We start from the raw sequence: 24,132 nt of genomic DNA, 5'->3' as shown, positions 1-24,132 counted from the left end.
TTTAGACACCATATTGCCTGTTTTTGCACTATTTCGCCAACAAAAATAATTCCAAACAAAGCCACAGCGCTGTTTTGAGTCTTTGAGCAACATGACGGTGTTTCGTTCCTGAATGAATCAACTGTTTAAATGATTCGGTTAAGTCGCAATGACTCTCTTAACAGTGACTTACTGCCACCTACTGGCGGTTTTAATTTCACATTTAAAGTATCTTTTCATTTTATTTACATTTTTAAATATCAGTATTCAATGTTTTGCAGCAATGATATTTTGTTTTCTTTTTAATTTATACACATTAAATATTACATATATGTATGTAATAAAATGTGTATTTCCATTACAGGTTTAGGTCTTAAATTTCACATAAGGTGGTATTAAAGAGGTCTTAAGTCTTAAATTTAACTTGTTCATGTCTGCAGAAAGCCTGAGTAAAGTAATTTATAATCTTACAAAAGATTTCCTTTTCAAATAAATTCTGTTCTTTTGCACTTTCTATTGATCAAAGAATCCTTAAAAAACATATCACAATTCCCCAAAAATAATAAACAGCACAACTGTTTCTACATTGATAATAATAAGAAATGTTTGTTGAATGATTTCTGAAGGATCATGTGACACACTGGCCAGTTAAGGGGGAAAAAAGCATTTGACTTCTCTCCTAAGGCCACAAGAGGGCGCATCGAGCAAAATATTACTAATGAATGACCGTTTCTTCAAAGCATAAGATAAGATGACTATCTGTGAAAAAAGTGTTTATAAACCAATTATAATTAAGTTGCTTAAACAACTATAAACAAAACGGCATCATGTATGTATGCATAGTTTAATACTAAGGACCAAAAACCAATAACAAAGAGTACTTTTTCATTTAAAAACACGAGTTGCAGTGGGATGGGGAAAAACCCCCGCCATAAAGTCTCAAGATATGTTTTTTCAAAGTTGAACTTGCATTAATTTTACATGGCTTTCTAAACATGTGGCTCTTTTGTACGAGATGCGAGTGCAACGGTGATAGATGTCCCTCTAGAAAATGCGCGAAATATGCGTTCTGTGTGAACGGCTTGGTTTGAGTTTTGACATAAACAACATCTCCGCATTGATGTTTTCTTTTTCCGCAATATTTTTAATGAACAACGCAGCAGCGCCGCATCTAGTGGCTTCAACTGGATAGGCTAAGAAAAACATAATAATGCAACAACACTTACATCGTCATCGCATCTCGTGCACCACTAATAAGGCTGCCTCCTTAACGCACACCTACAATTCGAATGCAAACGTTTTTGCATTCGAATGTGGATTTTTATTTTAAATTTGACAAATATTCGAAATTCGAAAAAAATTTAGATAGCCCTACTGGCTATGTTTGTTTACATGCACAACTTTTGTTTCAGTCGGACTGAATTCATTCCGATTGATGAATCTGAATGTAGTGTTTACATGATCGCTAAATAAAGTGATCGGGTTGATGTGCGCGTTTATATGTTACAAGCTTCAATTCGGAATAGATTTTTTGACATGCGCACACTGCACGAATATACAGAGTTTCCCGCTGTTTGTGCATAATAACCATTCTCCTACACTTTCTTTATTTGTTTTAAACAGCAGACTTAATATTGATCAATTTCTGGTCATAATTTGGCGACAATGAGCATATAAACCACTGTGCCATGCTGCTAATATTTATCACTCCGTAAAATGCCCCTCCCTGTGCCCAGAACCAGTCGTCTGTGGATGAGAATCCAAAACAAGGACTGGTGGGACGTTGTCCTGCCTCACTTCATACGCTGAGTGAAAAGAGTTTTATAATGACAGGACACTCATTTATACAACACTTTATTTAACAGGTAGGACAGCTGGTTCTGCGAGTCATACGTCATTAAGCTATTTCTGCGTCATTGCACAAGCACAGTCCTTTCAGTTTCGGTTTTCAATCTGATCAAGTGTTTACATGCACAGATTGAGCTCAGTCGGATCAATTAATGTGTTTACATGAAGGTTTTTCAGTCCGATTGAGTCATTGATTACTAACCATTACTAACGGATTATTTGACTGCATGTAAACGTGGCCACTGAAGACTGAAACAGTGCCTCTTGAAATTCAGCTTTGCTGAAATATATTCAAATAGAAAAGTTGTAATACTTCACAAAACAGTTTTTACTGCATTTAAAAAAAAAAATGCAGTTTTAGTCAGCATAAGAGACTTCTTTAAAAAGAATCTTACTGCTATTAAACGTTTGGTAGTGTATATTTGACCAATATGAGTTTTTCAGTGGAGGATACTGGAAAGGTAGAGTTCATTTTAATCAATTTATAAGTAAAATTGCCTAAAATAAACAAGAGCAAATTATGTTATTACCAGGACTGTAACTGACTCAAGGGAGAGCTATTGCATCTGGTAAATGGAAATAAAAGCTATTGCATATGGAAAATGGAAATTAGCCTAATCAGATTTTCAGTTTTAATGGATATGCTTTTACATTTTCTGTATTTCACAGATTGAGGCTGAAGAAGGTCCGAAAGAAGGAGGCCAAGCAGCGCTGGGATGACCGGCACTGGTCTCAGAAGAAGCTGGATGAGATGATAGACAGAGACTGGAGAATCTTCAGAGAGGATTACAGCATCACGACCAAAGGAGGAAAGATCCCCAACCCCATCCGCAACTGGAAGGAGTATTCACTGCCGCCACACATTCTGGAGGTCATCGAAAAGTGTGGATATAAGGTTAGTGCGTTTTTTTGGCCTGCTTCTAAATTGACATAAGGTTTAGATTGTTCTGCAAGTGTTTAAAAATGCTTGTTGCATATGGCATTCATGTAAATATTTTGAATACATTCAAAATGTTTTATTCTATACATTTTCGTCAGGATCCCACACCTATCCAGAGGCAGGCCATTCCTATTGGCCTACAGAACCGTGACATCATTGGTGTGGCCGAGACTGGTAGTGGTAAAACCGCTGCCTTCCTCATTCCTTTATTGGTCTGGATCACCACTCTGCCTAAGATTGACAGGTGAGAGCTCACTTTTCTCTGTCACACTCTTATATGCCAACACCTGTTCTGCAGAATCAGATCAAATGTGGGAAACTCTGTATGTGTTTGTGACTGTAGGATCGAGGACTCAGATCAGGGACCGTATGCCGTCATTCTGGCCCCCACTCGTGAGCTGGCACAGCAGATAGAGGAGGAGACGATTAAATTCGGCAAACCGCTGGGGATCCGGACAGTGGCTGTGATCGGTGGAATATCCAGAGAGGATCAAGGCTTCAAACTCAGGATGGGTTGTGAGGTGAGAGCAAAATCCCTTCCATAATATTTCTAAATTATTGATTATTCATAATGATAATTTTTTTTTAAATTTTTAGTTAACTATAATAAAGCAATAAAGCAAAACCATAAAAAAGTTACTTGAAATAAATCTAAAAATGGTTTTATTTCAGCTAGTTGCCAAAGCAACGTGTGTCATTTTCATTTAGTTTGACTTGATGTACTATCTTTATTCGTAATGGATAACCTCATTATAGTTGTAGATCTGATGTGTTTTGCCTCTCATCTCAGATTGTCATAGCCACACCCGGTCGTTTGATCGACGTGTTGGAAAACCGGTACCTCGTCCTGAGCAGATGCACGTATGTGGTACTGGACGAAGCCGACAGAATGATTGACATGGGCTTTGAACCCGACGTCCAGAAGATTCTGGAGTACATTCCTGTTACCAATCAGAAGCCAGACACAGATGAAGCGGAGGACCCCGAAAAAATGATGCAGAACTTTGAGTCAGGCAAACACAAATACAGACAGGTAACAGATATCATAGTTATTATGGTTGTAAATAGGACTCTGATTGTGAATTATGAAAGGAAGTCACAGTTTCTTTAAAATATCCTTGTATTTCACGTCCTTTCAGACAGTCATGTTTACGGCCACTATGCCTCCTGCAGTGGAGCGTTTGGCCAGAAGCTACCTCCGACGGGCTGCGGTGGTGTACATCGGCTCTGCAGGCAAACCTCACGAGAGAGTGGAGCAGAAGGTCATCCTCATGTCCGAGGGTGAAAAGAGGTCAGCATGCATGTTAAAAGTGTAACACTTCATATTCAAGTGGAAGTTGTTGTCAGAAATGTACTTGCTTTTTCTCACAAATGTTCTTGTGTGGTAAACAGGAAGAAGCTGCTGGATGTTTTGGCAAGTGGCTTTGAGCCGCCCATCATCATCTTCGTTAACCAGAAGAAGGGTTGTGACGTGCTGGCTAAGTCTTTGGAGAAGATTGGAGTGAGTGCACAGTGTTTATTAATGTCTGTGATGCTTACTAGAACTCACTTTCAGTCAGTAACTCTCAATCTTTTTTTTCCTCTGTCCTGCAGTACAATGCTTGTACTCTTCACGGTGGTAAAGGTCAGGAACAGAGAGAGTTCGCTCTGTCCAACCTAAAGGCTGGAGCTAAGGACATCCTGGTGGCCACAGATGTGGCAGGCAGAGGTATCGACATCCAGGACGTCTCCATGGTCCTCAACTACGACATGGCTAAGAACATCGAGGGTGAGTCCAACATCATCTTTGTCACTTTTAACCTTCGCTTTTTAGAACTCTCAAATGGTTATATCAGGGGACTTCCTGTTTCCCATTCCTATTTTGAGGATTAATTTTTAACGGTTTCTTTTCTCAAGACTATATCCATCGTATTGGCCGAACGGGTCGTGCTGGAAAGAGTGGTATGGCGATGACCTTCCTGACCAAAGAAGACTCTTCTGTGTTCTACGACCTGAAACAGGCCATCTTAGAAAGTCCTGTGTCCACCTGCCCGCCCGAGCTGGCCAATCACCCAGACGCCCAGCACAAGCCTGGCACCATCCTTACCAAGAAGAGGAGAGAGGAGACCATCTTTGCCTGAGCTGAACCATTTACACATGTTGTTTGTTTTCTGTTGAACGTCCTGTGCTGTTTCTTATCACCAGATTCTTTGCCAGGGGATCAGTTTTCTGGCAGATAAACCAATGACAAGTGTAGAAAGCTGTAGCAGAGAGAAGTCATCACTTGACATCCTAAGATGGACAGTTAGTCAAACATAAAATTGTAGAACCGCACACATCTTTTCTTTTTTACACATTTCATGTAATAATTATGTTTGATTTTAATGCACTGAGGGCTGTTCATGCACTCTATGGATAAATAATAAAGTCCTTTAGACTGACTAAACTGTCGTTTGAAATTCATTTGATTATTTATTTTTTTTTTATAGGAGTGCTTGATTGCAGATTGATCTGTAAAAATCTTTAATGATAATCTGTCCTGCAGTCACTAAAGTTACCCTGCCAAAAAATAAGACATTTTAAAAATGTCACTAAGCCAACATGAAACTGAAGTAAATTCTCTTTAGAATTTGTGTATTTTACTGAAAAAAAAAAAGGAGGGCAGTGCTTGATTTGATCCATTAAGAATTAACAGGACAGTGAAAAGTGGACTTAAAGGTGCGTTCAGCACTTTGGTGGTAATTTTACAAATTAAGAAATGAACTGTTTTTGTGAAGAGCCATCGGAATGCTGTACACACATGAGTTGAAGGCTGTACTCTCAATAGTTTCTTATAAAATGTGTTTTTTATGTTTGTTTGGTGATGTGAAGAGTGGAAAATAGACAATTAAACGCTTATTATCGTGATTTACCAGCGGAGACGACGAGAGTCGGTACATGTACGACCGTCGAAGCAAAAAATCTGACGCCAGAAGGACTGATAAAAGACAAAAAACGAGCGCAAACATCGGCTCGGCAAACACAAGGTGGAAAGATTTGATGACCAAGTTGCTTCGTTTGGCGGAAGTGAATTAATTATTGTATTGTAGCTCTCTAAACTCATTAATATCTGATTTACATAAAACTCCTGAGACGATCATGCTCATCCACGTCAATAGATGGCAGCTTCTAACAACATTGTGATATCGGTACTTATAACACTTTAAGAACAGCGATGCTAACGCTAGCTTGATAACTTAGCTACTGAATCGACCTTAAAAGGGGTCATATGATGTTGCTAAAAAGAACATTATTTGGTGTAATGAAATGTGTTTATGCGGTTTAAGGTTCAAAAAACATTATTTTCCACATACTGTACATTATTGTTTCATTATTATTGTACATTTCAAAGAGAAAGGAACAATTGAAATCGCATCATATGACCCCTTTAATTCCGAGGTATTTGAAGGTGAAGGGTGTAAAATTTAGATTTTGGGGACGAGTTACATATTTTGTTGAAAGATTATGATATCAGCACTTTAAAAGGCAAATAATGTGTATTAAGACGTTGAATATTGAATATTATTGACAGTAGTGATGAATTCTTTGGCATATATATCTAAATGAAAAAGAAAGAAAAACAACAAAAAAACTCACTTGTAATCAAATGTGAGCAATGATTAAACAACTGAGACACGACTGGAGTGTTAAAAGTACATAAAATGTTTTGTTTTTATTATAACTAGTGGCATTTTCTTTAAATAGAAAGCATATACAGCATCAGGCAGGATTTTGTTTTTCGTGTTGTCAGAAAGATGAAGGGGCGAGAGAGAGAAAGTGTGTACCTACATCAACGCCTGAGGACCAATTAAGTGTCCATTGCAATTATTGTTCTACCTAGTGCATTTATTGCATTACAAAGCAGACATCAAAAAAGAAAAAAAATAGTGCAATATATTTTCTCTACTTACACAGAAGAGGAAGTGTTAATGTTCTAAGGCGTTTTCTTTCCATGTTTGTATTGCATACAGAATTGAAGACAAAGGACTCAAATTATACCCATTGTAAAAATTGTGCTTCTTAATACACCAGAAAGAAGAAAAATATAAATAAATCAGTGTTTGTTATGGATTCTGTATTGGTCCTCTAGAAAACGATGTGATGCCATAACAGAAGGGGAAAAACTGTATCATGTACATTTACATGTACTAAGACATGCAAATCTTGTTTTTAGATCATACTATGACAGAACCTCATACAGTTTATCACACAGTACACATGCTCTTTTACACTGTGCATTGTGGATCATATAAATAATCTCTTTTCTCAGTCTTAATATCAGCTACAACAATGCAAGTTCTTGACTTACATAAAAGTATCTGATTAATGCTATTTAAAGGAATGTTCCAAGTTAAAAAGTTGAGCTCTGTTGACACAATAGAACAATTTGGACTCGTCTCTTTCAAATCACATGTACAGTAATGGACTTACAATGGAAGTCTATGGGACAAAACATTCTGGAGGGTTTAAAAGCAGAAATGTGCAGCTTGTGGTTTTGTTAAAGTGCTTATACCAATTCTTACAAAAACTTAATGGGATTGTACTTCTGATTATGTGTTACCACTTTTCATGATCATGAGAGGAGTCGAAAGATTAGATATAACTTAATATAGACGTCTAATTATTATATAAGTCTTGTGGCTTTCTTGTGATCAGATTCTGTCTTTGTCCGATTCTTTCATTACAGCTTGAACCTGGAACATTCCTTTATTACATCAATCCAAATATGTGCTATGGTTCAGCGTTAACATAAAAAATAACATTGGAGGTATTGAAGCCCATGAGATTGAAAATGAGCTATTCAAAGAAAATGAACTTTGCGGCAGAAGCGCCTTGTCTGTGCTCAGTATAAAAGAGGGTGAATTTTCTTACTAAATAGAATAATACTTACAACAAGAATCAATGCAGTACTAAAGTAGATCAGAAACAATCTAAAGAAACGATCAGATCACATGCAACACTTGCATAGAATTTTTTTTCAGTCATGCTCTGATTTTCTTTCTTTTTTAAAATATAGAACAATAGATTAAAGTGAGACATGTTGATAGCAAATAAAGATGCAGTACACTAAAGGACTGGTCAAGAGGATTGGTCAAGGCATTTGTTAGTGGACTTTTACCCTGACTTCCACACCCCAGAACATGTACATTTCTCATGACCCTCTAAATGGCCAATGCAAAGTTTTGCTTCAAGATTGGTGCTGTAAACGCAGTGTCCAGAGCCGTGACACAATCTACATCAATTTGAACTTATGTTAGAAAGGCAAGAGTGGGGAATCTTCAATCTGACATGGAAAGGCTCTTTTGGTTCTGAAACATAGTCTGCATACTCATAGTATGCAAACACAAATGCTTATAACTATGTAATTGGTATTACATTCTCACAACCCTGTTGAAAGAACAAGCATATGCTGGTTAGGTATGTTTTGACGCTGGGATGCTGGTTTAAGCTGGTCCTTTGCTGGTTTATGCTGGTCCTTTGCCAGCACATGACCAGCATAAACCATCAAAGGACCAGCATAAACCAGCAAAGGACCAGCTTAAACCAGCATCCCAGCGTCAAAACATACCTAACCAGCATATGCTGGGGCACTACAGTGTGCATTAGCATAAACTGCATCTTCTTCTAGGGTAAGTTTTCTTCTTCACATCAACGACTGTCATGGTGGAGCAAGAGTTTGAAGAGAATTGTGGTCGGACACATTTTGAAACGATGTAGCTTGAAACACTTGCATTCACATACTTGTGTACAATATGTTTCAAGCCTTAGCATTCACCACGTCACGTGTACTGTAGTAGCCACTAGTAAGTGTTGTTTTCCCTGTTTGAATTTCAGTGTATTTCAGGTATACATAAACCCTCTCCAGCATTAAGCTAAGATGCTAACATACTATGTTAGTGATGTTGTCCTAATACTACGCTGGGCACATTGATGGCTCAATCTTCATATCAGACATCAATTTTGGTCGATAAGTCTTTACAATCTAATAGGAGGGAGGATGTTTCCGAAAGTGCATTCTGGGAGTGTACAGATCCAGTACAATCAATGCAACACAATCAACTGAGGGACAGTCAATTTAGCACCATCCCTCTGGAGGACAATACATTAGTGCGTAGGACTAGAGGTTGTTAAGGCATGGAACTATACATTCACTCAAGTCTCTGTGCATGTTTTGAAAGAACTGTGTAGTCTACGTGAAATCATACTTAAATACATGTCCTATGTATAAACATTGCATTAAATTGGAAAGAGTAGATTTCTCTTTCTGGATGGCGATTTTTGGATATGCACTGAAATCTAGAGGCCATCACAACAATTAATAATACTAAAGATGTTTTAATTGTACATTTTCTTGCAAAAGAACCAAATCAATAACTACAGCGCTACATTAGAGTGTACTGCAACTTTATGTGACTTTACATAACCATACAACAACTAACGTTACTTATATTTCAGTGTGTCTCATGTCAATGACTTTGTAAACATTGCAACATTTCTTAAAAACCATACAGATCCATAAATACAAAGTAAAGTAACGTTCTAAAGAATTATATTTAGGATCTGGTGAAATTTCATTCGATATATATATACACGCTAGCTATTCTTAGATGCGTTCCTAATATTCCGTTGCAGATTTTAAATGTAAAAAAAGAAAAACTGAGTATATTTTTCTACTCTAATAAACTTAAAGTTTTCTAAAGTTCCTGTTCCAACCCTAATGTGCAAATAGTCCTAAATAATTGTATTTGAGACATGCAGTGGTAAAGATATACAGGTAAGTATTAAGGCCAGTTTGAATGGTCCTACACTGGATAAACCTTAGCCTAAGCTGCTACAGGTAACATCCGAGTCTAGAGTCAAGGTAATGGGAAAAGGGACAAACTTTCTTGGATTTAGTCATAACACAACCTGGCTGATATATGCTAATGTAATCACCACCAATAAGGTCATTAAACTAGCTAGAAGTCAACGTGTCGCCAAAGCAAGATGTGACGCTATGTTTTAAAGTAGGCCATGGTAACCACCCCCTTAGACGCCCAGAGCCTCGGAGAGGAAAGAGTGGCGAGAAACAGAGGACGGAGGAAGATCACTCACTTGTTAGAGCCACATTCTTCTTGGTAAAGACAAATTCCTCCTGAGGCAGTTTATTTAGTGGCCATTTTGGTAATGCTAGTTTCCAGTCATGCAAGTACAACTCCTCTCTACTTTAATAGGGAGATTGCCAAAACTTTCAAAAATGTTAAAATCACCCAGAAACAATGATACAAAAATCTAAATGTAGCTTCTTTAGCTTTATAAATCAGATTAGTCTAGCTAATATGCATGCAAGTTCAAAAACAGACCAGGATGCCTTAAGGCGATTGGCTCTTTTGAAAGGCAGGACTTCCTGTCCTACAGACGCCATTTTGAGTGTTATGATTTCTCATCATTCATTTTTCTATTAGTGGGCTTTCTCCTTATGCTGTATCTGGTAAGATCAACCAATAAATTACTTGCAGATGTGTAAAATATATGAACCTCGCCCAACTTTCTACTCGTTTAAGTCACAGAGGAACAACATGACTATCACAAAATGGACATCAAAACTGATGAGCTTCATCTACTTCTATAAAAATCCAATATATGGGCACTGATCTACTATATGAAAACATAACATAACTTCAGTTTTCAGTCCTTCTCATTTCCCAGAAAGAGAAACTTTCAGTGACACTGACCTAATTAGGTTCTTTCTTTATGAGGCAGTACAGAAATGCAGGAAGATCGACTGCTGCTCTCCATTCTGGAGTTGGAATTCACCTCACGTGCAAACCAAGACTATAGTGCCAATAATATTTCACTATACGACAGCAGAGTGTAAACCTGAATTCCTTTCCTACATATACCGCATTTACATGGTGCTTTGCAAATGGCAATGTGTGCTACATCTGTGAACGTGACCGTGAAAATGACTTTTCACGTGAGTTGCCTGAATGATGTCCAGAGAACCAATAAACAACTCATAATAAGACAAGTGCATATGGGCTCCAATCAGGCAACACCATGACTGAGAGCTTGAACCAAATAAAGTGAGTAATATTCACATTTACAAGAGCTCTAGCAAAAAAGAAGCCATTAAAGATGCAACAAAATGCTACAATATCTTTCATTGTGACTCACATCCCATGCTATAAAAGTGCTTTTTCTTTTCCCATAATGCCTTCTGTGCTCATTAGGTTCAGGGAGAGCGTATGATACGCAAAATAATAAAGTCATTTTTGACTCACGTGGGGTTAGGGTTTCCAGAGGAAGCTCAAATATTGTTTCGATATGAACATGCATGTGATCTTAAAGGAGAAAAGCTGCCGTCTTTTAAAAGCAAATGTAGTGCAATGCCTCAAACAATAACGACCACATAAGCTTCGAAAACAACAGGATCTTTTCGTCAACCATGGGCAGCTTCATCCACAAACACGCTCAAACACACACACACTGTGCCTTTCCAGTTCCTCACCAATTCCCATCACCCCTCACCCCAATTCACGACCCAACCCTCTCCTCCAGACAGGCGCTCAGTAGTTGTCTCTTGGCCAGGCTCTCGTGCGCTGGCGGTTGTTTCGTTGGTTGTGTCCGTCCTGCGAGTCTCTCTGCTGCAAGAGTCGGTCCTGTGACTCATGTCCGTTAGCGCTGTGGATGCCACCAGGGTGGTTATGTTTGGGCGGGTACATGTCCCGGTACGGGTGAGGGTGGCGGTGGGTTTCGTAATCATCTTCCTCCTCCTCCTCCTCTTCCTCCTCCTCCTCCTCTTCCTCATCCTCCGGGGGGTGCAGGGAGCTAGAGCCGCCTTGGCGGAGGGAGCGAGAGTCACTGGCCACGTCGGAAGGCATGAGGCTGTCCTGCTCCCCCTGCTCCTCCTCCTCCACTCCCCCTCCACCCCCGGCAGGCGACAGCTGCTGGTTCTGAGACAGAAAGAGAAAGATGACAACTCTGAACCATTCTGAGGTCACACGTTTCCTCTTTCTGTTTCACTCCAAAGAAAAATGACTCATTTAGAAGCTCCAGTAAAGACAAAAAACACACAAATATAAAACACGTAATGTGCAGAGAGGTGGAGAGAAGTTTTAGGAGTCAAGTCTCACCAATGAGGAAATTTTAAGTGACTGGTTACTATGGCTTTGTTCATACTGCACACAAATCGGATGAGTTTTTTTAATCTGATCTTAAGGACTGACTGTCCAAGCTGTCATAATCGATGAATGTGTTTTGGATTGGGGTTGTCAGAAGTGCTTATGCTGTACAGCCTGAATGGATTTGAGCCACATGTGGCAAGAATCTCATTTTTGCTGCCTGTCTGAACAAAGCCTTTGGGTTCTAGGTCTAAGATCAAACTGCTATGCATTATAGATTGCTATGCATTTTCCTCTGGAGCAAAAAGATTCAGGTTAGTTTCAGAAACAAGCAGGTTGCATTCAAAGGGAAGTTAGAAGGGTTATCACATTCACAAAGCATCAGTCTGTGTGGTCAGATACAACCTCTTTTCATAAAATCAACGCATTTCTTTATAACACAGGAAAACAGGCAGCTGTATCTGCTTTGTGAACTCATCTTATGAAGGTTCTATGGTGTTAATATCAATCAGCAAGGTGCATAAACAGAGCAGTCTGAGATGACTGTGTGTGCAGCTCGCTCTAATACTAGCAAATTAAGCAAAAAGTGTAGAGGGGTAAGTGCATAACATGATAGAAATCATAGGAAACGTAGGCCTTGTCAAATGGAAAGTTTGCACTGCCATATTGAGGTTTACATAATTTGACAGAAAAAGTTTCAAAAAGGAGTGAAATGGAAGTTCCAGAAAGCATGTGACTATTGCCCTGAATTTAACCCAATTAATTTCTAACCCCCAACCCATAGGAATGCTGCCTACACCTTTAGAAATTCAGCCTAAACCTTTAGAAATGTTGCCTACACCAGGGGTCTCCAACCCTGCTCCTATAGAGCTACCGTCTTGCTCATTTCAGCTCCAACCCCAATCAAACACACCTGAACCAGCTAATTAAGTTGTTCAGGGTTACTTGATAATTATAGGCAGGTGTGCTGAACAGGGCTGGTACTGAAGTCTGCTGGATGGTAGCTCTCCAGGAGCAGGGTTGGAGTTCCCTGTCCTACACCTTGAGATGTGCTACCTACACCCTTACAAATGGTTAGGTAACCCTAACCCTAACCCTATCCTCCGGAGCCGTGTGGGACACTTTTTATGATGGGTGGATGTGCTTCATTGGACTTCTTTTGGACTATTGAAAAATAACACCCATTCACTGCCATTATAAAGCTTGGAAGAGCCAGGGTGTTTTTAAATATAACTCTGATTGGATTCGTCTCAAAGAAGAAAGTCATATACACCTAGGATGGCTTGAGGGTGAGTAAATCATGGGGTAATTTGGGTGTTTTTGGGTGAACTATCCCTTTAAAGACATGCTGACTACATCTTTACAAATGCTACCTACATCTTAAAGATGTAATACCTACACTGCTAGAAATGCCGCCTACACCTTTAGAAACATTGCCTACACCTTAAACGTGATGATACACGGGGCAACTTTTTGAGCAGTGTTGCTGAGTGATGTAGCTTGGGCACTTTCCCATTGAGAATGGGCAACAAATTTTACATCTTTACAAATGCTACCTACATCTTAAAGATGTAATACCTACACTGCTAGAAATGCCGCCTACACCTTTAGAAACATTGCCTACACCTTAAACGTGATGATACACGGGGCAACTTTTTGAGCAGTGTTGCTGAGTGATGTAGCTTGGGCACTTTCCCATTGAGAATGGGCAACAAATTTCTATCTGGATACTTTAGATGGGTCGTGGGCCCTGTGTCTCACCTGGTTGCCCGTTGATGGCAACATTGCCCAGCAACATTGTCCAAAAAGTTGCCCCGTGTATCATCACCTTAAGACGCACTGACTATATACTGAAAAGGACATTTGAATGTGCTTTTGGAGGAGTTTTCTTAACATTAAAAGTAATTTTAAGGCCTGTATAATTTTAAACAAAGCTTTTGTATTACTCCCACTGGGCTAATGCTGTTGCCACATAAAAACTATGAATGAGCTACATGCCTCACCAACAACAGCATAACAAAATCATATATTTGGATATATGATTTTTTTCCAGTGGGGGATACCAGATGGCCATTTCCATTTGGAGGGGTTGAAGGAATTGGAGGATGTAAAGAAGTATCAGGGTGGGGAAAGGTAGACTGACCATCCCACCTACTCACCGCAGGTTTGTAAGCGTTCATTCAATTAATTCCTGTGTTTCAGAGAACTGCAAAGATGTCAGGCATGAATGAGACACAGAACAGACAGATTGAGACTTACAACATATCAGTATTACAAGCATCTGTGGACCCAAGATAACTAAAAGACAGAGTGAAAATATGGAGTAGAGGAAAGGACAGAACAGACAAACATTTAATGACCACTTTCCTGTTGTCAAAAAGAACAATTATTATCAGTTTTAAAATTACACATCTGTTTTGTTAAACGCAATATAGGATTGACCAATTATTACTTAACGCAGAAGAGTATAATGGAGTCACACATTTTAAATATACAGGGGGTTCCAAAAGTCTGAGAACTCTAGTGCCAATACCTTTATTTTGCATTTTTCAATTTACAAATAAGTTCCACAGTGCCTGTCAATCTTACAAACTGTGTCCCATATACCAGTGAAAATCAGTTGTGACTTGAAACCATTTTCTGTGAAACTGCAACTTTCTGCCTTTCGAGGTCAGCTGTATACATTAATTTGATAGGATCTTAAATAAGGTGGATACATACAAGGATTTATACATCACAAATATAAGATATGTTTCTCAAACCCCTCGTCGTCCTGCCTGCCTCCACACACCCGTTTCCGTGACATATAAAAATACCATCTATATTCTAGATGATTATGTTTAGCACAGTCTCTGGACTACTTTCCTGGCTGACCGATGAGGACACATACTAAGTCTGGTGGCCTCTAGTCTAACGAACTTGTTCCTTTTTAATAATGTAGTCATTGCACTTTTAAATAAAAAAGCCAATACACTGAATATTTATCATATATTTGCTGGGTATTGTGAATATTGTGATTTAATGCGTTATTAAGTTTTCTTAAAGATGTGCCATTACACTAGTTTTGCAATCCCTTTGTGTAAACTTACTTTGATTATCCTGAGTCAAAGGCACATGAAAATTAACATATAGCTCTCCTACATATCTTCATATGTGACCCTGGACCACAAAACCAGTCTTAAGTCTTTTTGCACCCTCAGATTCCAGATTTTTCAAATAGTTGTATCTCGACCAAATATTGTCCTATCCTAACAAAACATACATCAATGGAAAGCTTATTTATTCGGCTTTCAGGATATGTATAAATCTCAATTTCAAAAAATTGACCCTTATGACTGGTTTTGTGGTCCAGGGTCACATATGTGTTTTAAATTTACTATAAATCTCAATTTGGAAAAATTGACACTTAATTGACACTGGTTTTGTGGTCCAGGGTCACATATTGAAACTCTTTAAATGTTTCCGCCCATTCACACAAAGCCACCTTACCTGTAGACTGGAGATTGCTGAGGGTGGGGTCATCAGATTTTGCTCCAATTGGTTGAGAGGGGTGGTGCCGGGCAGATGAGTGGCACGCCAGTAGACCTCCAGATATTCAGCGAGGTGCTCACAGGCGTCCTCCAACTGGTTCTCATCCAAAATGACATCAAACATCTCCTGATGGGGAGACAGGGTGGAGGAGAAGATGACATGCGGGGGATGGAATTAGAAGATATTATATAAAATATCTTATGATGGTGGTCAGGTGATGGGAGATGACGTTGAGCGACAGGTAGGATAATGGCTCTATGGAACAACATGCAACATGATTTTTGTCAGAATGTGGTTTGAAAAAGCAAGCATCTACAGCACTAGAACTGTAGCAAGGCCAGTCAATCAAGTGAGAATGAAGAACAAACATTTAAAATTACACCCATTCACTAACAATGTGAGACTAGAATTTACCTTAATTTCCAAATAACACACAATAAAAAGACAATTTAGTCAAACAGCTGTGCCCTAAATGAAATGCCCTTAAAACCTGCAGTTCTCATACTTGCAATCCTTGCAAAACTAATCAGGTCTATTTATATATATATATATATATATATATATACACACATACATACAATTGTAAACAAAAAATAATAGTTTTATGTGATAAAATTTAGTGGCTTTTTCATAACCCTTTTTTCGTTTCATGAATCTTGTTTTCTGAAGAAAAATTACATGTCAGAATATATGTATAATTCCCAAAAAAACTTGACTATCACACTTTTTTCTCTCTTTTATTTTTTTATTGTTATTTTAACAAAATGTTTTTGTTACTTTATGCAGGAAGACTGTCACATCCAGAATGTGTGGTTGATGGGAGGATTGAGTATTCTCACTTCAGTCCCCATCATGCCCCAGTTTGTGTGTCTGCTCTGCGTATATATATATATATATATATGTCTATTTATATAGAGGACAACAGCTAAATTATGTTACAGATTTTGAATATTTCATCAAAACAATTCAATACTGTTGTCATTTATGCACCCTTGTGTAGCTTCAGTTTCCATGCAATTGCAATGGGTACTTTCTAGTACTATGGGTACTTTCAGGCTTCAAAAAGGAAGCAAAAGCACCATAAAAGTCAACAAGTGTCCTGAAACAATGCAATAGCTTTGCATGAGAAATAAAGGTTGTTATGAAAATAGAAACATCCACCCTAGCTCTTATTTGTGAGGCTACATGAAAGAACATTCAGAAATGAACCAATTCATTACAAACACCCCTGAAAAAGACTCAAGAATCAGACATTGCTTATACTTTTATGGTGCTTTTGTGTCCTTAAAACTTGAAAGCTCCAGTCCCTATTTCTTGTAATTGCACGGAAAAGAGCAATCATTATGGTTTCTCAAAATATCTTTTGTGTTACAGAGAACAAAATGAGGATTTGGACCAAAATTAGGGGAAATCATTTTTTGCTACCTTTTTCGGTATATAATGTAATACTTTGGTGGCCCTAAAAACTTCAGCCTATCTCCTTCTTTTGTAGGGGAAGGAAATATTGTAAAAATCCAAAACTATTATCTATGAAAAATGGATCCTGACAACATTACCATACTAACACTAATGTTGAATCTACAGTGTTGTAAAACACCTCTCTAAATCATGCATGTGTGTTTGTGTGTGTTAAACTTCAAGAACTTACAGGAGGACATTGAGTCAGTTTATCTGCTGCCATCATCTGAACATTGAGGTGTTTGCTCTGTGATTTACCCCTCGACTTTATCAATCTCTGTAGGACCTGCCAATAACAAAGAGAAATCAAAGAAACTGGGTTAGTTTTGACAATGAAGTATCTATTTTGCTGTTGACAGAGAGGAATATATTTTTTAAATATATTTTCAGCATATTCCTTTAAACAGTGTACATGTGATCATCAGACTTACCTTTGGAGAGGTGACTTTGACGTACACAATAATAGGAGCTAACGAGGTTTTAGCTAGTTGTGCTGGATGGTTAATGGTGTCCGCATCTAGAATCACCAGCTGAAGGGTTTTGGCCAGCTCAAATATTCTCTCGATCTCACTCTGTACCTCCGCTGAGTGGGCAAACAGACAAATACCGCCCATAAAACATTAAGCCCAAGAACAAAAAAGGGAGAAAATGCTCAAAAGCTCTAATGTACCGACAGAGCTCAATGATACAGATTTTGTCTGCTAGTTTGAACAATTTTTTACTTAATCTGCCAGATGCCTTTTTCATTCTTACAGTTTTTTACAGAATTTGCGACAACAGTGATCGTTACATCGCATAAAACCAATTGTTTGAGTATGCAATATCAACACATGGGCACATGACGTTCTGGCCTTGAGCCATCTTTATTGGTGAGCACTGAAGGGTGTACATTATAGCACATCTTTAGTTTGTGATGTTCTCACCCAAACTGGTTCGTGTGTTAGACCTCTCCATGATGGGTCTCTTGTTGAGAACTGATCTCTTAGCCAAAGAAAGGTCAGCGGTCACTCTGGTTATAGAAATCCTGTCCGCATAACAATACATTAGTGCACTTAATGATGTGAAAGAAAGATCCCTCGCTCAAAACTATTGTATGGCTTTCAAATAAATGAAATACAATCACATGAGTTGTATAGACTATTTTTATGAACTTGACAAATACTGTCACCATAAAGACGTAAGAATGAGTAAAAGTTGACTAAATATTCTTATACGTCGTATACAGACCAAAAATGTGCCAAGATGTCTTTTAAAACTCACCGTCCATCAAAGCGATGTTTGAGAAAGTCAAACAGGGCTTTCTGCATCATATCTGTCACCTGTTGACAGTCACGACACATGAGACAACGAATTTAAAAGACCAAATCAGAAGGCTGTATAATGTTTAGTGCTCACCTCGTAGCCCTTCAGTGAAGGTCCAACCAGAACCACAGGCCTCATGGACGGCACCACATCATATGGAGGAATGTGTTCAGTCTAAGTGAGAAAGACAAGAGTGGCAATGTTACATAGAACTACAGCATTAACTACAACTACAAACCTGGATTAGGAACGGTTTCCGTAATGTATCAGCACAGACTGGCAACATTCGTGGTACAAACTGCTATATTTTCTGAGATGCATGAGACGTTGTCAGACATTGTCTTATTGTTTACAGCATCTAGAGCTGTCACAGAGACAAGTGCGATTTCTTAAAGTCTGCGTGAACCAGAAGTTGCTGCTGACTTTACTTCAGTATTGTGACGTATTTCCAACTGAAACGGAATATCGAATAGAGGGCAGGGTTTTATTTTAGCGCATATCCTTTCCTAACGGTTGGAGTGACATGTCTAAGGATATTCTACCCAAGCCATTAAACTGTTGTCATCAGAGAAGGAACGCCATTCCAGAGCGGAAGCAAATGTTCAGATTTTGATTACCAAGGCAATTTTTTTTCAATGGATTGAATTGCACAGATTAATTGTTCACCTCAAGCCTAGCAATGTGCGCTAACAAAGTAAATAGTGTACATTATGATTTCATGCAGACTTTAAGACATCTAATTTACGGATATTTTATGCACGGTACTCTAAAAAAGTCTTAACAGTCATTCAAATAAATACAGACCTTGTTCTGGCATACAATACTGTTCAAAGGTTTGGGGCCAGTAAGAAGACATGTACTTTTATACAGAAAGGATGCATTAAATTGATCAAAGGTAAAAAAAAAAAATGTATCACATTTTCCACAAAAATGTAAGCAGCACAAGAGTTTTCAAGGAAATATTTCTTGATCATCACATCAGCATATTAGAGTGATTTCTGAAGGATCATGTGACACTGAAGACTGGAGTAATGATGCTGAAAATTCAGCTTTGCATCACAGGAATAAATTGCAATTTTAAATATATATTTAAATAGAAAACAGTTTAAAATTGTAATAATATTTCACAATATTACTGTTTACTATATTTTTAATTAAAAAAAAAATGCAGCCTTGGTGAGCATAAAACATAATATAAAACAACATTAAAAAAATCGTACCAAACCCAAACACAGTAGTATTTTTTTTTAGCAGTTTTATGTCTATTTTGGGCAGAGATGCCAAAGGCTATAAGATATAAGCACCTCAATAAATTATTTTCTCAAATCTGACCAATCTCAAAGAGAGATTGTTATAAGATATCTAACACAAATCCATATCAACACACCTACCTGCTTTAGCTTCTGTTTGGCTTTTGAAAACAAGAGAACATGTCAGAATCAGCATTCAGAAGATTTTAGAAGCAAAATTTCTAATATTTACTCTATTCTGAACTTTTACTGGTGTTATTCTACTGTATTTGACAGTGGAAGCTTAACCTGCGACAGAACATGCATTACGTTAAGAAGAGGAGCAAAGAATAAGAACAAAAGAAAGGGAAGAATAAACTCACTGATCTTCAGCCCTACTGATACCTTGCTCATTTGGGGCAGCATTCCCAGCCACACACACCCCCTGCAAAGCAGCATGGCACCCAGGCCCTGTCATACTCACTCTCACCTGCAGATGGCGGCGTGGATCTCCAACCTCCTGATACCATGTCGCCCAGGCCTGAGGAGGAGTTACCACTTTTCCTGCGGAGAAAGACAAACATTATCACCATCACAGAGCAACAGCAAATGCCTTTACAGAGCTGGTAAGCTATCTGGACATTACCAGAATTGTCAGCTTCATTAAAATATTATCATTGAGACATATTTTGGCATCTGTAGTTGGACAATCTCAATTCCCAGCTTCATAGTATGCAAAAAGCAGTACTGGAACAATACACCACCCACTGCATGTGTATAATTCTGACATGTGCAACCATTGGACACTTTGCTTTCCTATAAGGATAAAGGGACTCAATCGTCAGATTTGGTGGGTGGTTAGATTTTATATGAGACAACTTGATATGTGTGCAACAAAAGATATAGCTTAAATAATAAGAGGATTAAGAAAAACATTAAATAAATTCGGTAACACCTTACAACAAGGTTCCATTTGAGGAATAGTTTCCCAAACATGAAATACGAGTTTGTTTCTTCATCAGAACAGATTTGGAAAAATGTAGCATTGCATCACTTGTTCACCAGTGGATCCTCTGCAGTGAATGGGTGCAGTCAGAATGAGAGTCCAAACAGCTGATAAAAACATCACAATAATCCACACCACTCCAGTCCATCAGTTAATGTCTTGTGAAGCGAAAAACTGCATGTTTGTAAGAAACAAATCCATCATTAAGATGTTTTTAACTTCAAACCTTTACGTCTAAAATATTAGCCCTCTATTCATAATAATGTTTTCTGAAAAGGTTGTCTCGTCTGAATCAGGAGAGAAATATGCACAGATCAAGCACCAGTTACAAGCGGAAACAGTTCAAAACAGTTTTAAACAAATATGCCTGTGGGTTTTGATGTGAGAGGACAACAGAGGATGGACTTTTTCCCTGGAGGAAGCATTATTATGCATTATGTCAGGAGAGAAATATGCACAGATCAAGCACCAGTTACAAGCGGAAACAGTTCAAAACAGTTTTAAACAAATATGCCTGTGGGTTTTGATGTGAGAGGACAACAGAGGATGGACTTTTTCCACTGGAGGAAGTGTTATTATGGATTATGGACCCATATTTTGTCCAGAAGCAACGGTTTAAAGTCAAAACACCTTAATGATGGATTTGTTACAAACATGCAGCTTTTCACTTCACATGACATTAACTGATGGACTGGAGTGGTGTGGATTACTTGTGGATTATTGTGATGTTTCTATCAGCTGTTTGGACTCTCATTCTGACGGCACCCATTCACTGCAGAGGATCCACTGGTGAACAAGTGATGTGATGCTACATTTCTCCAAACCTGTTCTGATGAAGAAACAAATTCGTCTACATCTGGGATGGCCTGAATTTTCAGCAAATTTCCATTTTTGGGTGAACTTTTTTTTTTAGCAGTAGCTAACAAAATTAGTTAACATGAATTAACAATGACCAATACCTCTAAAGCATGTATTAATCTTAGTTAATGTAAACTGCAATATTTACTAATAAACTACTCAAATCAAAAGTTCTATCTGTTAATATAATTTAATGGACCTGGGCTGAGTTTGCAAACGTGTCCATATGTAATCAAATGTTTTCATGGATTAAACTTCTGAAATAGATGCAATTGTTCACAGTCTTGACAAAGAGAGAAAGAGAGACCTCTGTTGTTTCTGCTCCTGTTTCAGTCTCATGGCCTCCAGTCGGAGGGGGCTGGGAATGAAGCTGATGTCTGCCCCCTCTTTCACCAGCCTTCCAATCCACCAGTCATTATTGTACTTCTGCAAAATAAACACAAGGAAAAGCATGCTCAGCACTATTATGATGCATTATTATGGGCACTGTTAGCAAGAAGGACTGACCTGCAAAACCTTTTACACATTTGTCTGCATGTATTGTACATGCAACTCACCTCTTTAATGTGCAGAAAGTCTTTGGCTTCAAAGTTTATGGCAGCACCCTGAACAGGACAGTCCTCATCTAGAGCCCCGCAATAATTCACATTCGTCTTCACTGCGAACGCTACAGGTTTGGACTGCCAGGGAAATCAACGTTAATAACGTCATTTGCATTTTTACAATTATTATTTTTTGCCTGCAGCAACGAGTACTTCAACATAAGCAACTATCAAGAAACAATGAAATGATCCTCTTAAAGTTTACAATATTGACCTAAATGCTTATAAAATATTTACTCTAAGCACATTTGTATGGATGATCCCGTCCCAACACATTTCTAAAGCTACATGCAGACTGACACTTCATTGTTGCCCACTATGCAAAAAAATTGAAAAAGCTCATTAAAGAAGAGCTTGAGGAACCTTGGCTCTCTCGAGCTGCAGCTGGGCCTGGCGTTCGGCTTCACGCCGATACGCCTCGCGGTCCTCCTCCGCTGACAGGTCGGAATCCGAAGGTCTGCTCGTGTACGAATCGGCTGAACCCTGCAGGAACAAGGGAAGCCGAGAACGTTTGCCATAACGGAGAAATGAAAAGGCACAGGAAATAGCCCATGACTTGTAGTGTAAACATAGCTTAGCTAGACATAACACTCATAAATCACCACAAAACATAGCTACAGGAAGACAGAATTCATTAAAAATAATAAACCATTTAAACAAAACTCTTTTGGATTCTAGAAAATGGGCAGAAGTTTACAATAAAGTGGCACAAGAAACATGCAGACATGTAAATAGCAAACTGATAAGCAATTCTTGTATATGAAGTTAAACAATATGTATGACATGTTCTACTTTATATGTAAAGCACATTTTTGGCATAAGTGCTCTTGTTTATGTGGTACTTATAATTATTTGTAAATTAATGAGAAGCTAAGAGCTCAGTCCACACATAATAAAACCATCTATGTGCACAACAACATATAAATAGGTTAATAAAATAAACCTTTATAAATAAACAAGTTGTAAAGCTTATACTAAATTGTAGATTAACACTATACCGCTAAAAAAGTGTCTGCTAAATGAATGTACAGTAGATACTATTTTGAAATGTACACACACCGGCCACATTATTAGGTACATCTTTTCAACTGCTTGTTAAAAATCTAATCAGCCAATCTGATGGCGGCACTTCAATGCACTTAAGGCCAAAGTATATTTCATTTTTTTATGTGTACGCTAGCATATGCACACAATCGTAAGTGTAACCTTTCAAAGTATAGTCGATTTGAGGTGTACGCGAACACAGGCGGTCGACACATGTGCTCTAGAAAGCTTCATCTTTGTCCAGCGTCTGCTCTGTTTTTCTTCAGAAGATATGACCGATAAAAATGTCTTTGTACTCTTTTAAACTAAGGTTGCTGATATTTACAGCATTAGTTGGGAGCGATTTTTTTCCGTTAGAAAACTAAACTATCAGTATCGGCAGATATCATTCTGAATAATCAGCTATCGGTATCGGCTGAGAAATTTTGTATCAGTGCATCTCTACAAAAATCGTATGGTGCGCGTACAGTACGCATGTACTCTTCTGGTGACAAAATTTGCATCATGCACACTATACGTGGACCGTCGTAAAAACCAAAGTATATTTTGGCCTTTAGGCATGTCGATTTGATCAAGACAATCTGCTGAAGGTCAAACCGAGCATCAGAATTGGGAAGAAAGTTGATTTAAGTGACTGAATGTGACATGTTTGAATGTTCATGAATTAAGGCAGTTCTCATGGCAAAAGGGGGTCCAACCCGATACTATCAAGGTATACCTAATAAAGTGGCTGGTGAGTGTATATTTACTATATTTAAACACTGTGTGATTTACAGCATTATACAGTACCCTGGACCACAAAACCAGTCATAAGGGTCAATTTTTTTAAATTTATACACCATCTCAAAGTTGAATAAATAAGCTTTCCATTGATGTACGGTTTGTTAGGATAGGACAATATTTGGCCGAGATACAACTATTTGAAAATCTGGAATCTGAGGGTGCATAAAAAATCAAAATATTGAGAAAATCGCCTTTAAAGTTGTCCAAATGAAGTTCTTAGCAATGCATATTACTAATCAAAAATTAAGTTTTGATATATTTACAGTAGGAAATTTACAAAATATATTTATGGAACATAAATATCTTAATATCCTAATGATTTTTGGCATAAAAGAAAAATCAATAATTTTGACCCATACAATGTTTTTTTGGCTATTGCTACAAATATACCCCAGCGACTTAAGACTGCTTTTGTGCTCCAGGGTCACAT

General features: G+C 38.1%; 2 protein-coding genes across 4 annotated transcripts in view; one reads left to right on the top strand and one right to left on the bottom strand.

The window, feature by feature from the left end:
- The window catches only part of LOC107693549 (DEAD (Asp-Glu-Ala-Asp) box polypeptide 23), an 11,669-nt gene extending 6,477 nt beyond the window's left edge, over positions 1-5,192 (top strand). The window contains exons 10-17 of the mRNA XM_016492974.1: positions 2,497-2,722; positions 2,866-3,011; positions 3,111-3,288; positions 3,558-3,800; positions 3,907-4,058; positions 4,160-4,268; positions 4,361-4,535; positions 4,664-5,192. Of these exons, the coding sequence (XP_016348460.1) occupies positions 2,497-2,722; positions 2,866-3,011; positions 3,111-3,288; positions 3,558-3,800; positions 3,907-4,058; positions 4,160-4,268; positions 4,361-4,535; positions 4,664-4,887 (1,453 nt within the window). The 3' untranslated portion in view covers positions 4,888-5,192. The remainder of the gene's footprint in view (positions 1-2,496; positions 2,723-2,865; positions 3,012-3,110; positions 3,289-3,557; positions 3,801-3,906; positions 4,059-4,159; positions 4,269-4,360; positions 4,536-4,663) is intronic.
- Positions 5,193-10,042: 4,850 nt separating this feature from the next.
- The window catches only part of LOC107693548 (voltage-dependent L-type calcium channel subunit beta-4-like), a 27,905-nt gene continuing 13,815 nt past the window's right edge, over positions 10,043-24,132 (bottom strand). Inside the window, exons 3-14 of one of the 3 annotated variants that reach the window (XM_016492971.1) lie at positions 22,239-22,358; positions 21,831-21,953; positions 21,581-21,699; positions 19,894-19,973; positions 19,572-19,591; positions 18,274-18,354; positions 18,139-18,197; positions 17,802-17,902; positions 17,310-17,461; positions 17,069-17,164; positions 15,379-15,546; positions 10,043-11,721 (exon numbers count right to left, since the gene is read on the bottom strand). In XM_016492971.1, the coding sequence (XP_016348457.1) occupies positions 11,335-11,721; positions 15,379-15,546; positions 17,069-17,164; positions 17,310-17,461; positions 17,802-17,902; positions 18,139-18,197; positions 18,274-18,354; positions 19,572-19,591; positions 19,894-19,973; positions 21,581-21,699; positions 21,831-21,953; positions 22,239-22,358 (1,506 nt within the window). In that variant the 3' untranslated portion in view covers positions 10,043-11,334. Of the gene's footprint in view, positions 11,722-14,065; positions 14,096-15,378; positions 15,547-17,068; positions 17,165-17,309; positions 17,462-17,801; positions 17,903-18,138; positions 18,198-18,273; positions 18,355-19,571; positions 19,592-19,893; positions 19,974-21,580; positions 21,700-21,830; positions 21,954-22,238; positions 22,359-24,132 lie in introns of those variants that run through there. The other 2 variants (XM_016492972.1, XM_016492973.1) reach the window with 2 other exon arrangements.

The sequence above is a fragment of the Sinocyclocheilus anshuiensis genome, unplaced genomic scaffold (genome assembly GCF_001515605.1).
Source record: "Sinocyclocheilus anshuiensis isolate Anshui unplaced genomic scaffold, SAMN03320099.WGS_v1.1 scaffold967, whole genome shotgun sequence".
Taxonomy (NCBI): Eukaryota; Metazoa; Chordata; class Actinopteri; order Cypriniformes; family Cyprinidae; genus Sinocyclocheilus; species Sinocyclocheilus anshuiensis.
The sequence above is the reverse complement of the archived record's forward strand: the minus strand, read 5'-3'. Positions and strand labels throughout refer to the sequence as shown.